We start from the raw sequence: 18,917 nt of genomic DNA, 5'->3' as shown, positions 1-18,917 counted from the left end.
AATGCCAGCATTGGTTTATGGTGGTAAATAGACAGCTATGAAAAATATAGATGAAAACACTCTTGGTAAATAGTGTGGTCTACAGCTTATCATAAGATACTCTACCTCAGGCGAGCAAAACCTTGAGACTTCCTTAGTATTTGATTTTGTGCACCAGCTGTTGTTTACAAATATACACAGACCGCCACCCCTTGTCTTATCGGAGTCAGCCGTTCTATCCTGCCGATGTGGCGTATATCCCGTCAGCTGTATGTTGTCCGTGGTCCTCTGTAGCTCAATTGGTAGAGCACGGCGCTTGTAATGCCAGGGTAGTGGGTTCGATCCCCAGGACCACCCATACAAAAATGTATGCACACATGACTGTAAGTCGCTTTGGATAAAAGCGTCTGCTAAATGGCATAATATTATTATTATGTCGTCATTCAGCCACGACTCGGTGAAACATAAGATATTACCGTTTTTAATGTCCCATTGGTAGGATAACCGTAATATTAGGTCATCTAATTTATTTTCAAATGATTGAACATTGGCTAATAGGATTTGATGGAAGAGGCAGTTTACTCGCTCGCCGTCGGATCCTTACAAGGCACCCCGACCTACGTCCACAATATCTCTGTCTCTTTCTCCTGCGAATGACGGGGATTTGGGCCTTGTCGGGTGTCTGTAGGATATCCTTCGTCCAATACGAGGTGAGTAATCGCTGTCCTGATATCCAGAAGCTCTTTTTGGTTATAAGAGACGATGGCAGAAACATTATGTACAGAAATAAATTACAAATAACGCGAAAAAACACACATAATGGTACAATTGGTTAGAGGGCTGTAAAACGGCAGCCATCTTCTCCGGTAAGTTTTTTTTACTCACAATATGTTAATGTCCCAGAAACATCAATACCACCCACTAGTGGACAAAAGGTTTTTGGTGCTCAAAATATACGGTACGGTACTGTATTCTGTGGGGTGGAATTACAGTATCATTTGAAAAACAAGACCAACTTTGGGAAACCCTGATTTACAGTATGCTGCAGTAAAACATTTCAACATTGTTTTACTGTTGATAATGCCTCAAATTACCGTATAAATGACAGTTTTCCGTTACAGTGCTGTATGTACTGTATATCATATGGGATGATGATGTTGTGCCTATAGATGTAATGGAAACAATGGTCTGTCTGCACTCTTTCATAGTCCTTATTTTAAAAAGAATGTCAATCACAGGTGGTTAGGTTTCAAAAACAGGATACTGTAAAGGATATAGCTGCACACTGTCAAAAACTGAAGCTCAGATCAAATATTTTTTTTTATAAAATAAAATGTTATTTGTCACATGCGCTGAATACAACAGGTGAAATGCAGACCTTACAGTGAAATGCTTACATATAACCACTTTTGTCTCCAGCCACCCAAGCCTTAGACTGTTCTCTCTGTTTCCGCATGGCAAGCACTACCAGAGGAACAAGTCTGACCCCATCTTGCACTGTCTCTATGCACACTCACAATACTATATATAGTATACACACTATAGACACACTGACACAACATCATCCCAGACACTTTTACACAAAACCCACACAAATTCACAGAAACTACATACACACACACACACACACACACACGCACATACACAAACACTTTTACACTCATCATTTGCTGCTGCTACTCTGTTCTTTATTTTAGTCTTATTATTATCTATCTTGATGCATTGTCACTTTACCCTGCCTTCATGTACATATCTACCTCAAATACCTCATATCCCTGTATATAGCTCTATATTGATCTGGTACTAGTACTCCCTGTATATACATTGAGGGAAAAAAGATTTGATCCCCTGCTGATTTTGTACGTTTGCCCACTGACAAAGAAATGATCAGCCTATAATTTTAATGGTAGGTTTATTTCAACAGTGAGAGACAGAATAACAACAACAAAATCCAGAAAAACGCATGTCAAAAATGTTATAAATTGATTTGCATTTTAATGAGGGAAATAAGTATTTGACCCCCTCTCAATCAGAAAGATTTCTGGCTCCCAGGTGTCTTTTATACAGGTAACGAGCTGAGATTAGGAGCACACTCTTAAAGGGAGTGCTCCTAATATCAGCTTGTTACCTGTATAAAAGACACCTGTCCACAGAAGCAATCAATCAATCAGATTCCAAACTCTCCACCATGGCCAATACCAAAGAGCTCCCCAAGGATGTCAGGGACAAGATTGTAGACCTACACAAGGCTGGAGTGGGCTACAAGACCATCGCCAAGCAGCTTGGTGAGAAGGTGACAACAATTGGTGCGATTATTCGCAAATGGAAGAAACACAAAAGAACTGTCAATCTCCCTCGGCCTGGTGCTCCATGCAAGATCTCACCTGGTGGAGTTGCAATGATCATGAGAACGGTGAGGAATCAGCCCAGAACTACACGGGAGGATCTTGTCAATGATCTCAAGGCAGCTGGGACCATAGTCACCAAGAAAACAAATGGTAACGCACTACGCCGTGAAGGACTGAAATCCTGCAGCGCCCGCAAGGTCCCCCTGCTCAAGAAAGCACATATACAGGCCCGTCTGAAGTTTGCCAATGAACATCTGAATGATTCAGAGGAGAACGGGTGAAAGTGTTGTGGTCAGATGAGACCAAAATGGAGCTCTTTGGCATCAACTCAACTCGCCGTGTTTGGAGGAGGAGGAATGCTGCCTATGACCCCAAGAACACCATCCCCACCGTCAAACATGGAGGTGGAAACATTATGCTTTGGGGGTGTTTTTCTGCTAAGGGGACAGGACAACTTCACCACATCAAAGGGACGATGGACGGGGCCATGTACCGTCAAATCTTGGGTGAGAACATCCTTCCCTCAGCCAGGGCATTGAAAATGGGTCGTGGATGGGTATTCCAGCATGACAATGACCTAAAACACACGGCCAAGGCAACAAAGGAGTGGCTCAAGAAGAAGCACATTAAGGTCCTGGAGTGGCCTAGCCAGTCTCCAGACCTTAATCCCATAGAAAATCTGTGGAGGGAGCTGAAGGTTCGAGTTGCCAAACGTCAGCCTCGAAACCTTAATGACTTGGAGAAGATCTGCAAATTGGAGGGGGACAAAATCCCTCCTGAGATGTGTGCAAACTTGGTGGCCAACTACAAGAAATGTCTGACCTCTGTGATTGCCAACAAGGGTTTGCCACCAAGTACTAAGTCATGTTTTGCAGAGGGGTCAAATACTTATTTGCCTCATTAAAATGGAAATCAATTTATAACATTTTTGACATGCGTTTTTCTGGATTTTTTTGTTGTTATTCTGTCTCTCACTGTTGAAATAAACCTACCATTAAAATTATAGACTGATCATTTCTTTGTCAGTGGGCAAACGTACAAAATCAGCAGGGGATGAAATACTTTTTTCCCTCACTGTAGCTCCACATTGATCTAGTACTGGTACTCCCTGTATATAGCTCCATTCTTGTATATCTTATTCCACTTTTTCTTTTCATGATTCTTTTTTAAACTCTAAATCGTTGGAAAGGGCTCGTAAGCAATCATTTCACAGTTAAGTCTACACCCGTGGTATTCGACACGTGACAAATAAAATAACCTTTGATTTCAAGATTTGTTTTGTCCCATCACCCTTTGCATATTATGTGCATTACATTACATACCAGCTATTTTTGCTCCGTATTTTCTGGTTTTATTGAACAGATAGTGACATGTTGACAAATAGGAAAAATAACGTGTCAAGGAAAGATAAAAGGACAACGTGTCACAGGGCAGTAGGTCACATTTGAACCAATGTCACACCTCTATATTTGTGTGCAAGGGGCAGCAGCACTTACTGCTCGACCACCCAGCCCACACATACTAACTAGTTGTCCTTGTTTCCCTTCCTGCCAGGTACATCCGTGCAGACCAGAGCCTGAACAGCACCATCACTAGCACAGGGTGTGCCGAGCAGGCGGAGCAGCATGTCAGCTACGTGGAACATGTGGTGGTCAGAGTACTGACTGTCCATCCACGACGAGGAGATCTGGAGATCAACCTCATATCACCCTCAGGAACACGCTCACAGCTACTGGCCAAGAGGTGAGAGATACACACGGACACACACACAAACCTCGGCCTACCGCTCTAGAAACCAGCGTCTTTACCATTAGACCAAGAGGAAATTCCTTCCTGATGTGAGATTGACATTGGGCTTACAGTCGTAGGCAGGGCTACTTCTTCACGACAGCGTGATTCCAAATCACATCTGCAACACACCCTCACTCACACACACACACACACACACACCCTGTGGCCTGGCAGGCAGGCAGGCTGGACACACTGATCTCGTAGCTGAAATCCCTGTCAGAGTCAAGCAGCTTCCCCATCCCTCACTAAAGTTGTCTGGGTTTGTTCTCCCATCTCTCCCCTCTCTCTCAGGCCCCTGATCCTCTTCGTTTGGTATCCTCCCAGTGCTGTTTGGACCGTTACACACACACACACACCCATATGGGGACTGAATGATTCTTCTTCTCATCTCTTCATGAATAGTAGAACAACAGAGTGTATTTTGGAGTGGAGAATAGATAGACCTTTCAGTTTTATGTCTGGGGAAATCACAAAGTCTCCTTTTATTTTCCACAGAGCGCCATAATGATGTTAGTCAACTTCAAAACGGCTCACTTTTTCCCTGCAGCCACACACACGCAAACACACGCAAACACACACACGCACACACACACGCGTGCACACACACACACACCCCCCCCCCTGCAGCCACATGCTCAGCTAGTCCCTTTGTTTCCCTCTATTCATTCCTTGTTGTTCTGACGTTGGCTTGGTACACTTTGACCATTACTTTCCGCAAGTGGCTTTTACTTTCAAGATGAGTTTCCATTCTAAAGCAGTGCTGAGCCTCTAGTGATCAAACACTCAGGGGCTTTGTTCATTCAAGGCTGGTGTGCAGGGGTGTATTCATTAGTGCAAACAGGAAAACGTTTGCATCGAAAAACCAATCTTTCTTATTGGATAAGTTTAGTTAAGTCCCCCCCCTGTGAATACACCCCTGATATGCAGAAGTTTTACTGACATGATATACTGTATTGTGGCAAACTGCAACGTCCCTTGCGGGTCTCAAACCCAGGTCTCCCAGCCCGTAGGCAAACTTGCTAACCTCTGCTCCAATTTATGGAATGCTCTCCAAAAGTTGGTGCCTCTAGGGCAATTCAGGTGGCCGTTAGAGGGCCTTTTTATTGAAGAATGTGTTTGTTTCATGTGATTGTGTTTAGCTTTTCGTGTGCTGAGTTATTCATGTGTATATACTGTACATATGTATGGTGTAATTGCTGTGTATTGATGTATTCATGTAGGGCTCATCTGCAAAAGAGACCGTGATCTCAGCATGACTCACTGGCTAAGTAAAGGTTCAGTAAATAATCATAATAGGGTTAACCCCCTCGGGGGAGATCAAAACAAGTCTTAGGGAAGGTTTGTTACATATGAATGGTTGTTTTGTGTAAATCTGGAGACATATAGATAATGTTTGTGATTGAACAGCATCCCCTTTTCGCCTCCCTAGATCCCCATATGGGTATAACATGATATATGAGTTGGTTTTCCCAAACTAATCTTGGATTGAGTGCTGTCCTGTTTTTATAAAAGGTTACGATTGTATTGGGCAATATTTTTCTCACTTCAAGTGCTCTTAAGCGGGCAGATGATGTCACCTATGTTTGGCGAGCCCATGTTTCAGCTCTCTCTCTCTCTCTCTCTCTCTCTCTCTCTCTCTCTCTCTCTCTCTCTCTCTCTCTCTCTCCCTGTTTCCATCGGGCGGATACTAATAAAGCATCCTCTCCTTCGTTATGTCTCCGAGGTTGCCAGATTGCCAGCCAAGACATTTGGCTTGAGTTAGAGTGTGAGGGGTAAAGCAGTGGTCAGGAGGACCTCACAGAACCCATCCATTAAAACCCTTTACCACCGGCGGGACCTGACAGATTTACGCTTTCATTTTCTCCCAATGGCCCGGAATGGGAATGGTTCAATCCCCTTCTCCCGACTCATCTCCTAAAGTAAAATGATTGTAGATTGCCTGGTGTAATGTAATATATTGTAATGTACATAGCTAGCTAGCAGTAGCGCAGTGAGGAGTCATTTTGGACTCGAAGTAAACAGAGTTAATTTGCAGCTTGGGCTGGTTGCCAGATTGGGTATGAACTGTGCGTTGCCAGATTGGTGCAGTGTGTAAAGGGAGGTATTGCTGTTGCTGATTATGTCCCCTGACAGCGAGTGAGAGGGGAAGAAAGAGAGAGGGGAAGAGAGAAGGGGTGAGGGAGGGAGAGAGAGAGACAGAGAGAGAGATTTTGTAGCTTTATTCAAACTGCAAGCTAGTTCAAAGAGAACACACACACACACACCGCTGAAGAGAGAAGTTAGCCCCTTGGACGTGAACTACCTCTACGCAGCATGTGGCACCAACACAGACAGACAGACAGCCCTTAAATCCATTCTAGTACACCTGTTCAGCAGGTAGTTGTTGGAATATGTAACACCCTCCTCTGACAGTTGGCTCCGGTGCTGATGTGAGGGCTCTTTCTCATGTATAGATGCAGAAACCTGCTGGCTTGGCTGCTGTTCAGATTCCCATTTGTTTCATCAATATAATTATACAGGCTGGCTGACAGATATTCAAAAGGTTGGATGTCCTTTTTTTCTCCCTTTATTTTGAATATTCATAATTTTCAACCGTCCTAGCCAACAGAGCAAGAGACTTGACCGTCACTCTGTGAGCGAAAGTTAGCTTTAGATCTCCGGGAAGGTGTGATGTCAGTGCTTGACAGTGCTAACTGCTAGACCAACCCCAGGACACTGATGTCCTTTCCAATTTGTCCTTTCTCTGTTCCTCTCCTGTAAAGGGTCAATCTGGATTTCAAACAGCAACAAAGCCGACACCCCACCACTTTTTTGGGGAAACAGCTGAGGGATGGAGCTGACGTGGCTAGCTTTAAAGCAGCCAATGCTTACATTTCTCTTTTATTAGCCTCTTTGAATAATTAAAGATTTTTCATCAGGGGGGCTGAGAAAGATTAAGATTTGTCTGTTTGCGCTGCGGAACATGATTTAATTGCCTTAGAAGTTTAGAAGTGACTTACTTTCTCAACCCCCACTCTCTCTCTCTCTCTCTCTCCCCGCCACTCTCTCTCTCCCCCCACTGTCTCTCTCTCTCCAGGTTGTTTGATAACTCTAATGAAGGTTTTAGGAACTGGGAGTTCATGACTGTTCACTGCTGGGGGGAGAGGGCAGAGGGCCAGTGGATCCTGGAGATCATAGACTCTCCCTCATCGCTACGCAACCCAGAGGTGCTGGGTAAGAACAAACACACACACACACACACACATAAACACAGAGAGATCTCTTCATACTGTGTTTTTATGGAGATTTCTTCTCCTTGTTTTAGGTAAACTAAAAGAGTGGACGCTGGTCCTTTATGGCACCTCGGGGCACCCGTACCAGTCTCACGGGACCCAGCACTCTCGCTCCAGGATGCTGGAGATCCCAACACCCAGCCAGGACCCCAAAGGGCCCGAACCGGCCCCGGAGGTCGTCAAGCACCAGGAGGAGGAAGAGGAGGAGTACAGCGGTAGGAGAGGCTCTGCCATAAACTGTTTGCCCTGAACTGTTACAACACCGTAGTCCGACAACACACCTCAACCTCCGTCTAACCTCTGTGTGTGTGTGTGTGTGTGTGTTTGTGTGTGTGTTTGTGTGCATGCTTTCGTTTGTGCGTGTGTGTGCTTGCGTTTGTGCGTGTGTGTGATTGTGTATGTATTCTCTGTAACCCCTCTCAGGGCCATGTCACAGTGAGTGTGGGGACCAGGGCTGTGATGGGCCAGATCCTGACCACTGTCTGAACTGTATCCACTACAGCCTGGGCAGCCTCAAGACAGGCAGGTAAACAGACTGGGACCAAAGATACTTTTAACTAACCCAAGATGGGACAGATGGGCCTTTTACAATAGGAACCGCTGAAGGTTTCATATACAGTATGAGAAAATGTGCGGAATGTTCGCCCAGTTTCATCTCACTCCATCTTCTCTCTCTGTCTGGCACTGGAGTTCCTCTCATCACCATGTTTGGTGGTGATTGGAAGCCCCACCGGATGCTTCAGATTTGTGACCGATCTTGGTTTCCTCTTTTATCTGTGCTGTGACCATATCTGATTCAAACTCAGTGAATCCTTATTGTTCTGTTTCTGGGCAACATCAAGATAGGAAGGCACAAGAGCATGTTGAGGAGTGGGAGCATTTTGAGGAGTGTCCATTATTTATTCTCATTCAGAAAACCTGTATTACTTCGGTAGCTCTTTATTTTACGGTACAGAAATGATCTGGTATTGACTTAGAAATGACCTGGTATTGACTTAGAAATGACCTGGTATTGACTTAGAAATGACCTGGTATTGACTTAGAAATGATATGGTAAAATTGTAATTACACAATAATAACCTATGAATACTTATTTGTTTATTTGAGACTCCAACCAAAGAACACATTGGCACCATTTGGTACCAGGTAGTTACCAATTATGTGACATTCTTCGAATTAAATGCCAGAAAGTACCATTTGATACCTCTTTATTTCCTAGCAAATCTCAGGTCATTTTTGTACCATAAAACAGTACTACCATAATACTTCTAATACATGATTACAGGAGAGGAATAATGAATCTAATATAGGAATAATGAACGGGACATCAAATCTACTTGCCCTCTTTTTATGATGTTGTAGTAATGTCTTTCTAACTAATTTATTCAAAGGGACTTTTCCCCATTTACTTGATCTGATGTTTGTGAAATTCATTAATCAATTTAATTGATTAGATAAAATAGTAAAATAAACAATTGCCAACTTGTAGAGAGGTTACATTTCAAATAATGAACAGATCGAGTATATGGGGAATAGGTCCTTTTGAATGAATAAATCCATCCGTTCATCCATCCATTTATCCATCCATCCATTCATCCATCCGTTCATCCATCCGTTCATCCATCCATTCATCCATCCATTCATCCATCCCAGGACTTGTGAAATACAGTATAGCGAGTCTCTACAAATCGGCTAATGTGTGTTTTACTGTATTATCAACTCATTGTACTGTAACTATAACTCATCAATCAGTCAATCCATGACAGGACGTGTGTGAGCCACTGTCCGCTGGGCTTCTACGATGACTCAGAGGCCAGGAGGTGTCGACGCTGTCACAAGGGCTGTGAGAGGTGTGTGGGTCGCACCCCCACCGAGTGTCGCTCCTGTCGCAGGGGGCTCTACTTCAACCCCCTCAACGCTACCTGCTCTGAGACCTGCCCTGCCGGGTACTTCGCTGACGACAGTAAGTTGAGTGGAGTAGGTTGAAAAAGTTGTTCCTAACCACAGATCTAGGATCAGTTTACCCTAGCTAGCTCAGCTATTAGTGTACTACTTTACCTTAAGTTGCCCTCATGCCTATTTAACTACACAGTAATAACTGTAGTAATACCATTGTATTAACATAGAATCTGCTTTGTAACATGGTAACAGTTAGATTGAGTGTGTGAAGATATTTTCTATAGAAGGGAATAAGGGGAATTTGCAGCTCAAAAGGGTTGATGTGATGAGGATTTTTTGTGACCACACAACAGGTCAAAGTTCAACTCCCACGCCGTCTGTTCTTCTGGATGCCAGGGATTAACTGAGTATGGTGGAGTGGGTTCATGTGTTGATCTGTGAATAACACACACGCGCACACACACACACACACACACACACACACACACACACAGGCGAGCGCGCATTGACGTCATCTGTCATAACCTGAGAAACTCTCTGACGTACAGAGCACTCACAGTGCCTCTCATCTGTTTTGCAGCCAAACTGTGCCCCAGTGGGCCTGTCTAACTTGTTTTTTTTTGCACAAAATGATCACTATCTGGCTATTAATGGGGACCTGGCTGAAAAGAAGGGATGGTGTGGGGTCAAGGAAATAAGTGGGCCGGTGTGTTAGAAATACCAGGGCCGATTTCTTTATCCCAGTCTGCCCGTGTGTGTGTGTGTGGGTGGTGGTTGTGGGTTGCAGGCTCATTTTACGGAGGTCTTTTTATGCTGTTGGATTGTATTTCCTCTATAAATCCTCCAAACTCGCCAGGCCCCAGTTACTTCACTGCTTTAGAGAGAGAGAGAGAGTTGTTTGGTGGTTGAATGAGCAGTCCTCTGAGTACTGTACTGAGTTAAAAATGGCTAACTAAATTTATTTCTCACGCTCTCTTCCCATCTCCCCTCTCTCCTGCCCCTCCCTCCCCCCAGTTCAGAGGAAGTGTCTGAGGTGTCATGAGAACTGTATGAAGTGTCTGCGGGACTCAGACAGGTGTACCGCCTGTAACGAAGGCTACAGGTAAACTACCTGTGATCTCTTTAGGGGATGTCACTGATGACAAATGTAATGTAGAGAACTTAAGTGTGTGTGTGTGTGCGTGTGCGTGTGCGTGCGTGTGTGTCTGCAGTCTGGCGGGGATGACCTGTGTTCCGGAGTGTGCCAACGGAACCTTCTTTCATCTGGAGCAGATGAAGTGTAGTCCCTGTCACACCTCCTGCTCTACCTGCACAGGTCAGTGTCCCTGTCACCAAAAAGTGTCCCTGTCACCAAATAGTGTCCCTGTCACCAAAAAGTGTCCCTGTCATCAAAAAGTGTCCCTGTCACCAAAGAGTAAAGAAGCCATAATGGGTTTACTAGGTACTTATTATAATAATATTATAGATGCTTTCATCCAAAGCGACTTACAGGCATACGTGCATATATTTCAGGTACTGGTGGTCCCGGGAATCAAGCCCACTATCCTGGCCATGCTCTACCAACTGAGCTCTGCAATCTATGACTTCTTTCATAAAAATGAGCAAAAAATAAATAATACAAATACTGAGCTATATTGTATGCTCCAATATTATTTTATACTAATACAATTGCTCAGAAAAATATATTTTGTTTAACAAGTAATAGAAACAATTCTCAAAAAGATAGGGGTCAACATTATTGGCATCCCTGTTTGCAATACTCCGGCACCCTCTGCTTACGAGGGTAACGACACTGAGCCTTTTTGTAAAATGTTTTTATGAGATTGGAGAACACATTGGGAGGGATCTTAGACCATTCCTCCATACATAATCTTTCCAGATCCTTGATATCCTTTGTCTGCACTTATGGACTGCCCTCTTCAATTCAAACAACAGGTTTTCAATTGGGTTCAAGTCCGGAGACTTAGATGGCCATTGTAAAATGTTTATTTTGTGGTTAATTAACAATTTTTTTGTGGAATTTGATGTGTACTTGAGTTTTATTGTCTTGCTGGAAGATCCACTTGGGGCCAAGTTTCAGCCTCCAGGCAGAGAAAAGCAACCAGGTTGCTTGTGTGTGTGTGTGTGTGTGCTCTAATTTAAGTCTAGACAGATATTCCTAGACAGATATTTCCTCCCAGTCACTGGATGTTTCTAGAAGGACAGATGAAGCTAGCAGGAGTCTGGGGGGAAGGGGCCTTGTGTCTGGGACCAGAGAAGGCAAAGCGCTGGGCACACAGCATCTGATGTCCAAGAGAAACATGGGGCCAGACACTACCCCAGTTCTCTGTCTGTGTGTGTGTGAGAAGCCACCAGTTATAGTTTCCGTGACAGGTTTTTGGAGTGCAGTTTTGAGTATTACACTCAAGGGCCAATAAAACACTTGAACGTTTGCATTTTATCACTCAATGGTCCTCTTACCATTGAACAATTTATGAATGGCAGGATCAAATGTCAACGGTCTATATGACCCATATATGGAGGTCATAGTGTCAGAGTGACCTTGCTGTGTCATACTGTCATACTGACCTGTTCTGCTGAGAACAGCTCCCATGTTCTAGCACATACCGTGCCTTCAGAAAGCATTCATACCCCTTGACTTATTCCACATTTTGTTGTGTTACAGCCTGAATTTTCTCACCCATCTACACACAATACCCCATAATGACAACGTGAAAACACGTTTTATTGAAAATGAAATACAGAAATATCTAATTTACATAAGCATTCACAACCCTTTGCTAAGACACTCCAAATTGAGCTCAAGTGCATTACATTTCATTTGATCATCCTTGAGATGTCACTACAACTTGATTGGAGTCCACATTTGGCCAATTTGATTTAGAAAGTAACATACCTGTCTATATAAGGTCCCACAGTTGACAGTGCATGTCATAGCAGAAACTATACCATGAAGTCCAAGGAACTGTCCGTAGATCTCTGAGATAGAATTGTGATGAGGCATATATCTGGGGAAGGGTATAAAACCATTTCTAGAGTGTTGAAAGTTTCCAAGAGCACACTGGTTTCCATCATTGGGAAAAGGAAAAATATGGAACTACCTAGACTCTGCCTACAGCTGGCCGTCCGACCAAACTGAGCAACCGGGCAAGAAGGACCTTGGTCAGGGAGGTGACCAAGAATCCAATGACCACTCTGACAGAACTATAGAGTTCCTTGGCTTAGATGGGAGAACCTGCCAGAAGGACAATAGTCTCAGCACTTCACCAATCTGGGCTTTATGGGAGAGTGGCACATCCTTGATGAGAACCGGCTTCAGAGTGCAAATTACCTTAGACTGGGGCGAAGATTTACATTCCAACAGGAAAATGACCCCAAGCATACAGCCAAAGCAATGCTGGAAAGACTTCAGAACAAGAATGTGAAGGTCATTGAGTGGCCCTGCCGAAGCCCAGACTTGAATCCCATTGAAAATCTGTGGAAAGACTTGAAGATCGCTTTTCACCGTCGCTCTCCATTTAACTTAACAGAGTTTGAGAAAAGGAAGAATTGGAGAAATCCCCAAATCCAGATGTGCAAAGCTGATACAGACATACCCAAGACGACTCAAAGCTGTAATGGCAGCCAAAGGTTCTTCTACAAAGTATTGACTCAGGGGTGTGAATACTTATGTAAATTAGATATTTATGTAGTTAATTTTCAATAAATTTGCAAAAATGTATAAAAACAAGTTTTCACTTTGTCATTATGGGGTATTGTGTGTTGATGGGTGAGGAAAAAATAATTGTTAATCAATTTTGAATTCAGGCTATAACACAACAAAATGTGGAATAAGTCAAGGGGTTTTAATACTTTCTGAAGGCACTGTCATTTGGCCAAGTTTCAGCCTTCTGGCGGAGCCACTTGTGTGCGTGGCCAAAGAGCTCTATTTTCGAGTCATCCAACAAATATAAATGCCTGGAGTTTGCTAAACGGCACTGGCACTTGGATTGGAACCTGTGCTATGGTCAGAAGACATGAAAAACCATCATTTCACAATGGATGAAAACTTCATTCGCCAACTAAAAGGTTGCTTGCCAGTTCTCCTTTTCGTGATCATCCCTTTCGGCACAGCGTTGACATCTCACGTCTGTGATCTACATGGGTGTAGATTCGCTCATTGATTTACATTCATTAAATCGGCCCCTAATTATGAGCGCTGTGTCCCGGGGTTAGGCCGTCTGACGCAGTTGACATTTAGCTGGTGAAGCTCTGGCGCTGCATTGAGCCAACAGTATTGACAGACAGAGCCAGACACGCTGTTGGGAGAGAAAGCTGAGCGATTAGATTTGATTGTGTGTGTGCACATGTGTGTGTGGAACAAGTGAACTTAGCGTCAACACCCAGGAGAGAGAGACGCTTATTGCTGTAGTAGAGGAGCTGAATTAGTGGTTCACCTCTCGACCAAGGCCCTGGCACTGATTTGTAATGAGAGAGAGAGTATTAAAGGGATTGTTCGTCCCCAAAACAAGCCAAGCCAGACATGCCTTTAGGAAAATGTATCTGGCCTCACTTATAAATAAATTGTATCAATTTCTTATATGTCGCTATTGGGATTAGGAAAGGTATCATAATTTTTGAGTGCGGTCGGACCCCCGGTGCATTTAATAATAATAATAATAATATGCTATTTAGCAGACGCTTTTATCCAAAGCGACTTACAGTCATGCGTGCATACATTTTTGTGTATGGGTGGTCCCGGGGATCGAACCCACTACCTTGGCGTTACAAGCGCCGTGCTCTACCAGCTGAGCTACAGAGGACCATTTCATGTTTGACTTTTGGTCTGGCACCACCGCATGTCCAGGGGACAGCCGTTTAAAGTACTTTGAACCAGGAAGCAGAAATCAGCCGGGAATTTCTTACACACCGGAACTTTGCTAAAGATGGACCAGTCCTTTTTTGTTTTGAACTGTTGCTGTAGGTCCAGCTAAGGAGGAGTGTATCCAGTGTGCCAGAGGTCACCTGCAGCAGGAGTGGAGATGCGTTCAGACCTGTGCCCCAGGATACTACTCAACAGAGGATGCTGGCTACCACCAGGGGATGTGTCACAAGTGAGTTACCCCTAACCCAATCATCAGGCTTAATTGCATTTAAAGCAGACACTCTTAACCAGAGCAACGTACAGTATTGAGCCTATACATTTTCCATTCTGGTCCCTCTTGGGAATTGAACCCCTAACCCTACCGTTGCAAGCGCCATGCTCTACTAACTGAGCTACACGGGACAATTGCTAATGCATATAGAGCCTGGAAACACTGTGGATTTCAAAGCTCACCCCTTTTAAATCCTAACTGTAGGGCGGAGGTTCTGAACGTTATGCTATATGGTGAAAATCGAGCGGGAGATTTTCCTGCTCCTGACATAGGCTTCCATTCAAGTCTCTTTTTTAGGCGCTGTGTAACAAGACGGTTTGACAGAGAGCCGGCTAGAGGCCGAGATTATATTTCCTTTTCTTTTCACATTGTCCTGTCCAGCACTGTTACAGTGGATCCAAGTATGGTGGATGTGTAACCAGGCTACAGTACAGCTTGGCTTGGCTTAGCTCTGTATGGTGAAAAGTGCCAAACAGGAAATTCAGGGTCAGTTTTCCAGACAGAATTTTCATTGAGCATGCTTTTGAGTCCAAGATTAGGCTTAATTTCTTTCCGGAAAATCGGTTGTCGGTTATAAATGCTCTCTCTCCCTTCTCCCTCTGCTCTCTCTCCCTTCTCTCTCCCTTCTCCCTCGCTTCTCTCGCCCTTCTCCCTCTCCTCTCTCTCCCTTCTCCCTCGCTTCTCTCTCTCTTCTCTCTCCCTTCTTTCTCCCTTCTCCCTCTCCTCTCCCTCCCTTCTCTCTCCCTTCTATCTCCCTTCTCTCTCCTCTCTCTCCCTTCTCTCTCCCTTCTCTCTCCCTTCTCCCTCTCCTCTCTCCCTTCTCCCTCTCCTCTCTCTCCCTTCTCTCTCCCTTCTCCCTCTCTCTCCCGTCTCCCTTTCCTCTCTCTCCCTTCTCTCTCCCTTGCTTCTCTCTCCCTTCTCCCATGCTCCTCTCTCCCTTCTCCCTCTCCTCTCTCTTCCTCTCTCCCTTCTCCCTCGCTTCTCCCTCTCCTCTCTCTCTTCTCTCTCCCTTCTCCCTCTCCTCTCTCTCCCTTCTCTCTCCCTTCTCTCTCTCTTCCTCTCTCCATCCCTCCTCTCTCACCTGTCGTTCACCTTTCTTCTGTTGGAGACTGACTGACTGAGGGTCAGTACCATTGACCATCTGGCTCCCATTAATTGGTATCTCTCTCTCTCTCTCTCTCTCGCGCTCTCTCTCTCTCTCTCTCTCGCTCTCTCTCTCAAATAATTTGTTCCAAATGCCTAGCCTTAGACAACAAACCCATGCCCAAAGCCCCAAAAGAGCCAGAGGAATCCTTTGTCCTCTCAACCCTTAGAGAACCAATCTGCTGCACCACACAATGCCCTCTCTAACTACTAACCACAGTTCCAGGGGTTGAGAGGAGCTGAAGGATGGGACTAAAAACAAATACAAGATAACTATTGTAAAATATACTGTGTCCGTAAAATGTATATAGTATGTACAGTCGTGGTCAAAAGTTTTGAGAATGACACAAGTATTGGTCTTCACAAAGTTCGCTGCTTCAGTGTTATGAGATATTTTTGTCAGATGTTACTATGGTATACTGAAGTATAATTACAAGCATTCCATAAGTGTCAAAGGCTTTTATTGACAATTACATTAAGCTTATGCAAAGAGTCAATATTTGCAGTGTTGACCCTTCTTTTTCAAGACCTCTCCAATCCGCCCTGGCATGCTGTCAATTAACTTCTGGGCGACATCCTGACTGATGGCAGCCCATTCTTGCATAATCAATGCTTGGAGTTTGTCATAATTTGTGGGTTTTTGTTTGTCCACCCACCTCTTGAGGATCGACAACAAGTTCTCAATGGGATTAAGGTCTGGGGAGTTTCCTGGCCATGGACCCAAAATGTCGATGTTTTGTTCCCCGAGCCACTTAGTTATCACTTTTGCCTTATGGCAAGGTGCTCCATCATGCTGGAAAAGGAATCGGTCGTCACCAAACAGTTCTTGGATGGTTGGGAGAAGTTGCTCTCGGAGGTTGTGTTGGTACCATTCTTTATTCATGGCTGTGTTCTTAGGCAAAATTGTGAGTAAGCCCACTCCCTTGGCTGAGAAGCAACCCCACACATGAATGGTCTCAGGATGCTTTATTGTTGGCATGACACAGGACTGATGGTAGCGCTCACCTTGTCTTCTCCGGACAAGGTGTTTTCTGGATGCCCCAAACAATCGGAAAGGGGATTCATCAGAGAAAATGACTTTACCCCAGTCCTCAACAGTCCAATCCCTGTACCTTTTGCAGAATATCAGTCTGTCCCTGATGTTTTTCCTGGAGAGAAGTGGCTTCTTTGCTGCCCTTCTTGACACCAGGTCCTCGTCAACACTCTCACCTGTGTTAACGAGAGAATCACTGACATTGTGGTAGGGCTGAAATGCAGTGGAAATGTTTTTTGTGGGATTAAGTTCATTTTCATGGCAAAGAGGGACTTTGCAATTAATTGCAATTCAGCTGATCACTCTTCATGACATTCTGGAGTATATGCAAATTGCCATCATCAAAACTGAGGCAGCAGACTTTGTGAAAATTAGTATTTGTGTCATTCTCAAACCTTTTGACCATGACTGTATAAGCTGGAAGTAGAAGGCTAAGTGTTGTTGTCCATTAGTTTACTCCAATTAAGGGAGGGGTGGTAGGGTTAGGGGAAAATAACAAAGGAACATCTATTTTTTACAAATATATACAATACAGTACACTACCGTTCAAAGGTTTGGGGTCACTTAGAAATGTCCTTGTTTTCGAAAGAAAAGCAATTTTTTTGTCCATTAAAATAACATCAAATTGATCAGAAATACAGTGTAGACATTGTTAATGTTGTAAATGCCTATTATAGCTGGATACGGCTGATTTTTTTATGTAATATCTACATAGGCGTACAGAGGCCCATTATCAGCAACCATCAGTCCTGTGTTCCAATGGCACGTTGTGTTTGCTAATCCAAGTTTATCATTTTAAAAGGTTAATTGATCATTAGAAAACCCTTTTGCAATTATGTTAGCACAGCTTAATACTGTTGTGCTGATTTAAAGAAGCAATAAAACTGGCCTTCTTGAGACTAGTTGAGTATCTAGAGCATCAGCAATTGTGGGTTCGATTACAGGCTCAAAATGGCCAGAAACAAATAACTTTCTTCTGAAACTCGTCAGTCTATTCTTGTTCTGAGAAATGAAGGCTATTCCATGCGAGAAATTGCCAAGAAACTGAAGATCTCGTACAACGCTGTGTACTACTCCCTTCACAGAACAGCGCAAACTGGCTCTAACCAGAATAGAAAGAGGTGTGGGAGGCCGCAGTGCACAACTGAGCAAGAGGACAAATACATTAGAGTGTCTAGTTTGAGAAACGGATGCCTCACAGGTCCTCAACTGCCAGCTTCATTAAATAGTACCCGCAAAACACCAGTCTCAACATCAACAGTGAAGAGGCGACTCCGGGATGCTGACCTTCTAGGCAGAGTTGCAAAGAAAAACTCATATCTCAGAATGGCCAATAAAAATAAAAGATTAAGATGGGCAGTCTGAGATATGGCTTTTTTTTTTGCAACTCTGCCTAGAAGGTCAGCATCCCGGAGTAAATTAAATAAGTGATCTCACTCCAATACATTTGAATAGAAAGTTAGCAAAAATATATAAGATCTTGCTACCATGGAAAGGTAAATACCTGTCAATTTGTGGAAAAATCACCCTGATTAAAGCTTTAGTATTATCCCAGTTTACCTATTTGCTTATGGTCTTGCCTACGCCTAGCGAACAGTTTTTTAAATTATATGAGAAAAAAATATTCCATTTTATTTGGAATGGCAAGCCAGACAAAATTAAACAGGTCTATTTATATAATGCATATGAATTCGGAGGACAGAAGTTATTAAATATTAAAACATTAGACCTATCACTAAAAGCTTCAGTCATACAAAAGTTATACTTACATCCTAACTGGTTCTCTAGCAAATTAGTAAGATTGTCTCACCCAATGTTCAAGAACGGCCTTTTTCCCTTTATTCAGATTACAACCACTCACTTTCAGTTATTTGAAAAGGAAATAATCTCCCAAATATCACTATTTCTAAAACAAGTCATAGAAAGTTGGTTGCAATTTCAATTTATCCTCCAGAAATGACAGAACAAATAATGCAACAAATATTGTGGTTAAACTCAAATATACAAATTGATTAAAAAAACATTGTTTTTTGAAAAAATGTTTAAAAAAGGTATAATCTTCGTAAATGATATCATAGGTAGGACTGGTGGAGTTATGTCGCACATGCAGCTAACAAAAACATATGGAAATGTCTGCTCTACCCAAAATTACAACCAAATAATTGCAACATTACCGCATATACAGTGGGGGAAAAAAGTATTTAGTCAGCAACCAATTGTGCAAGTTCTCCCACTTAAAAAGATGAGAGAGGCCTGTAATTTTCATCATAGGTACACGTCAACTATGACAGACAAAATGAGAAAAAAAATCCAGAAA

At 43.4% G+C, this 18,917-nt stretch overlaps 1 protein-coding gene across 2 annotated transcripts in view; it reads left to right on the top strand.

The window, feature by feature from the left end:
• pcsk6 (proprotein convertase subtilisin/kexin type 6) overlaps nucleotides 1-18,917 on the top strand; it is a 107,344-nt gene that overhangs the window by 57,436 nt on the left and 30,991 nt on the right. Inside the window, exons 12-19 of one of the 2 annotated variants that reach the window (XM_045215898.1) lie at nucleotides 3,882-4,070; nucleotides 7,195-7,331; nucleotides 7,423-7,605; nucleotides 7,814-7,916; nucleotides 9,157-9,353; nucleotides 10,304-10,391; nucleotides 10,501-10,604; nucleotides 14,253-14,382. In XM_045215898.1, coding sequence (XP_045071833.1) covers nucleotides 3,882-4,070; nucleotides 7,195-7,331; nucleotides 7,423-7,605; nucleotides 7,814-7,916; nucleotides 9,157-9,353; nucleotides 10,304-10,391; nucleotides 10,501-10,604; nucleotides 14,253-14,382 — 1,131 coding nt within the window. Of the gene's footprint in view, nucleotides 1-3,881; nucleotides 4,071-7,194; nucleotides 7,332-7,422; nucleotides 7,606-7,813; nucleotides 7,917-9,156; nucleotides 9,354-10,303; nucleotides 10,392-10,500; nucleotides 10,605-10,801; nucleotides 10,943-14,252; nucleotides 14,383-18,917 lie in introns of those variants that run through there. The other variant, XM_045215899.1, reaches the window with a different exon arrangement.

This window comes from Coregonus clupeaformis, unplaced genomic scaffold (assembly GCF_020615455.1).
Source record: "Coregonus clupeaformis isolate EN_2021a unplaced genomic scaffold, ASM2061545v1 scaf0547, whole genome shotgun sequence".
NCBI lineage: Eukaryota > Metazoa > Chordata > Actinopteri > Salmoniformes > Salmonidae > Coregonus > Coregonus clupeaformis.
Note: the sequence above shows the minus strand (reverse complement) of the source record. Positions and strands in the feature narration are given on the sequence as shown.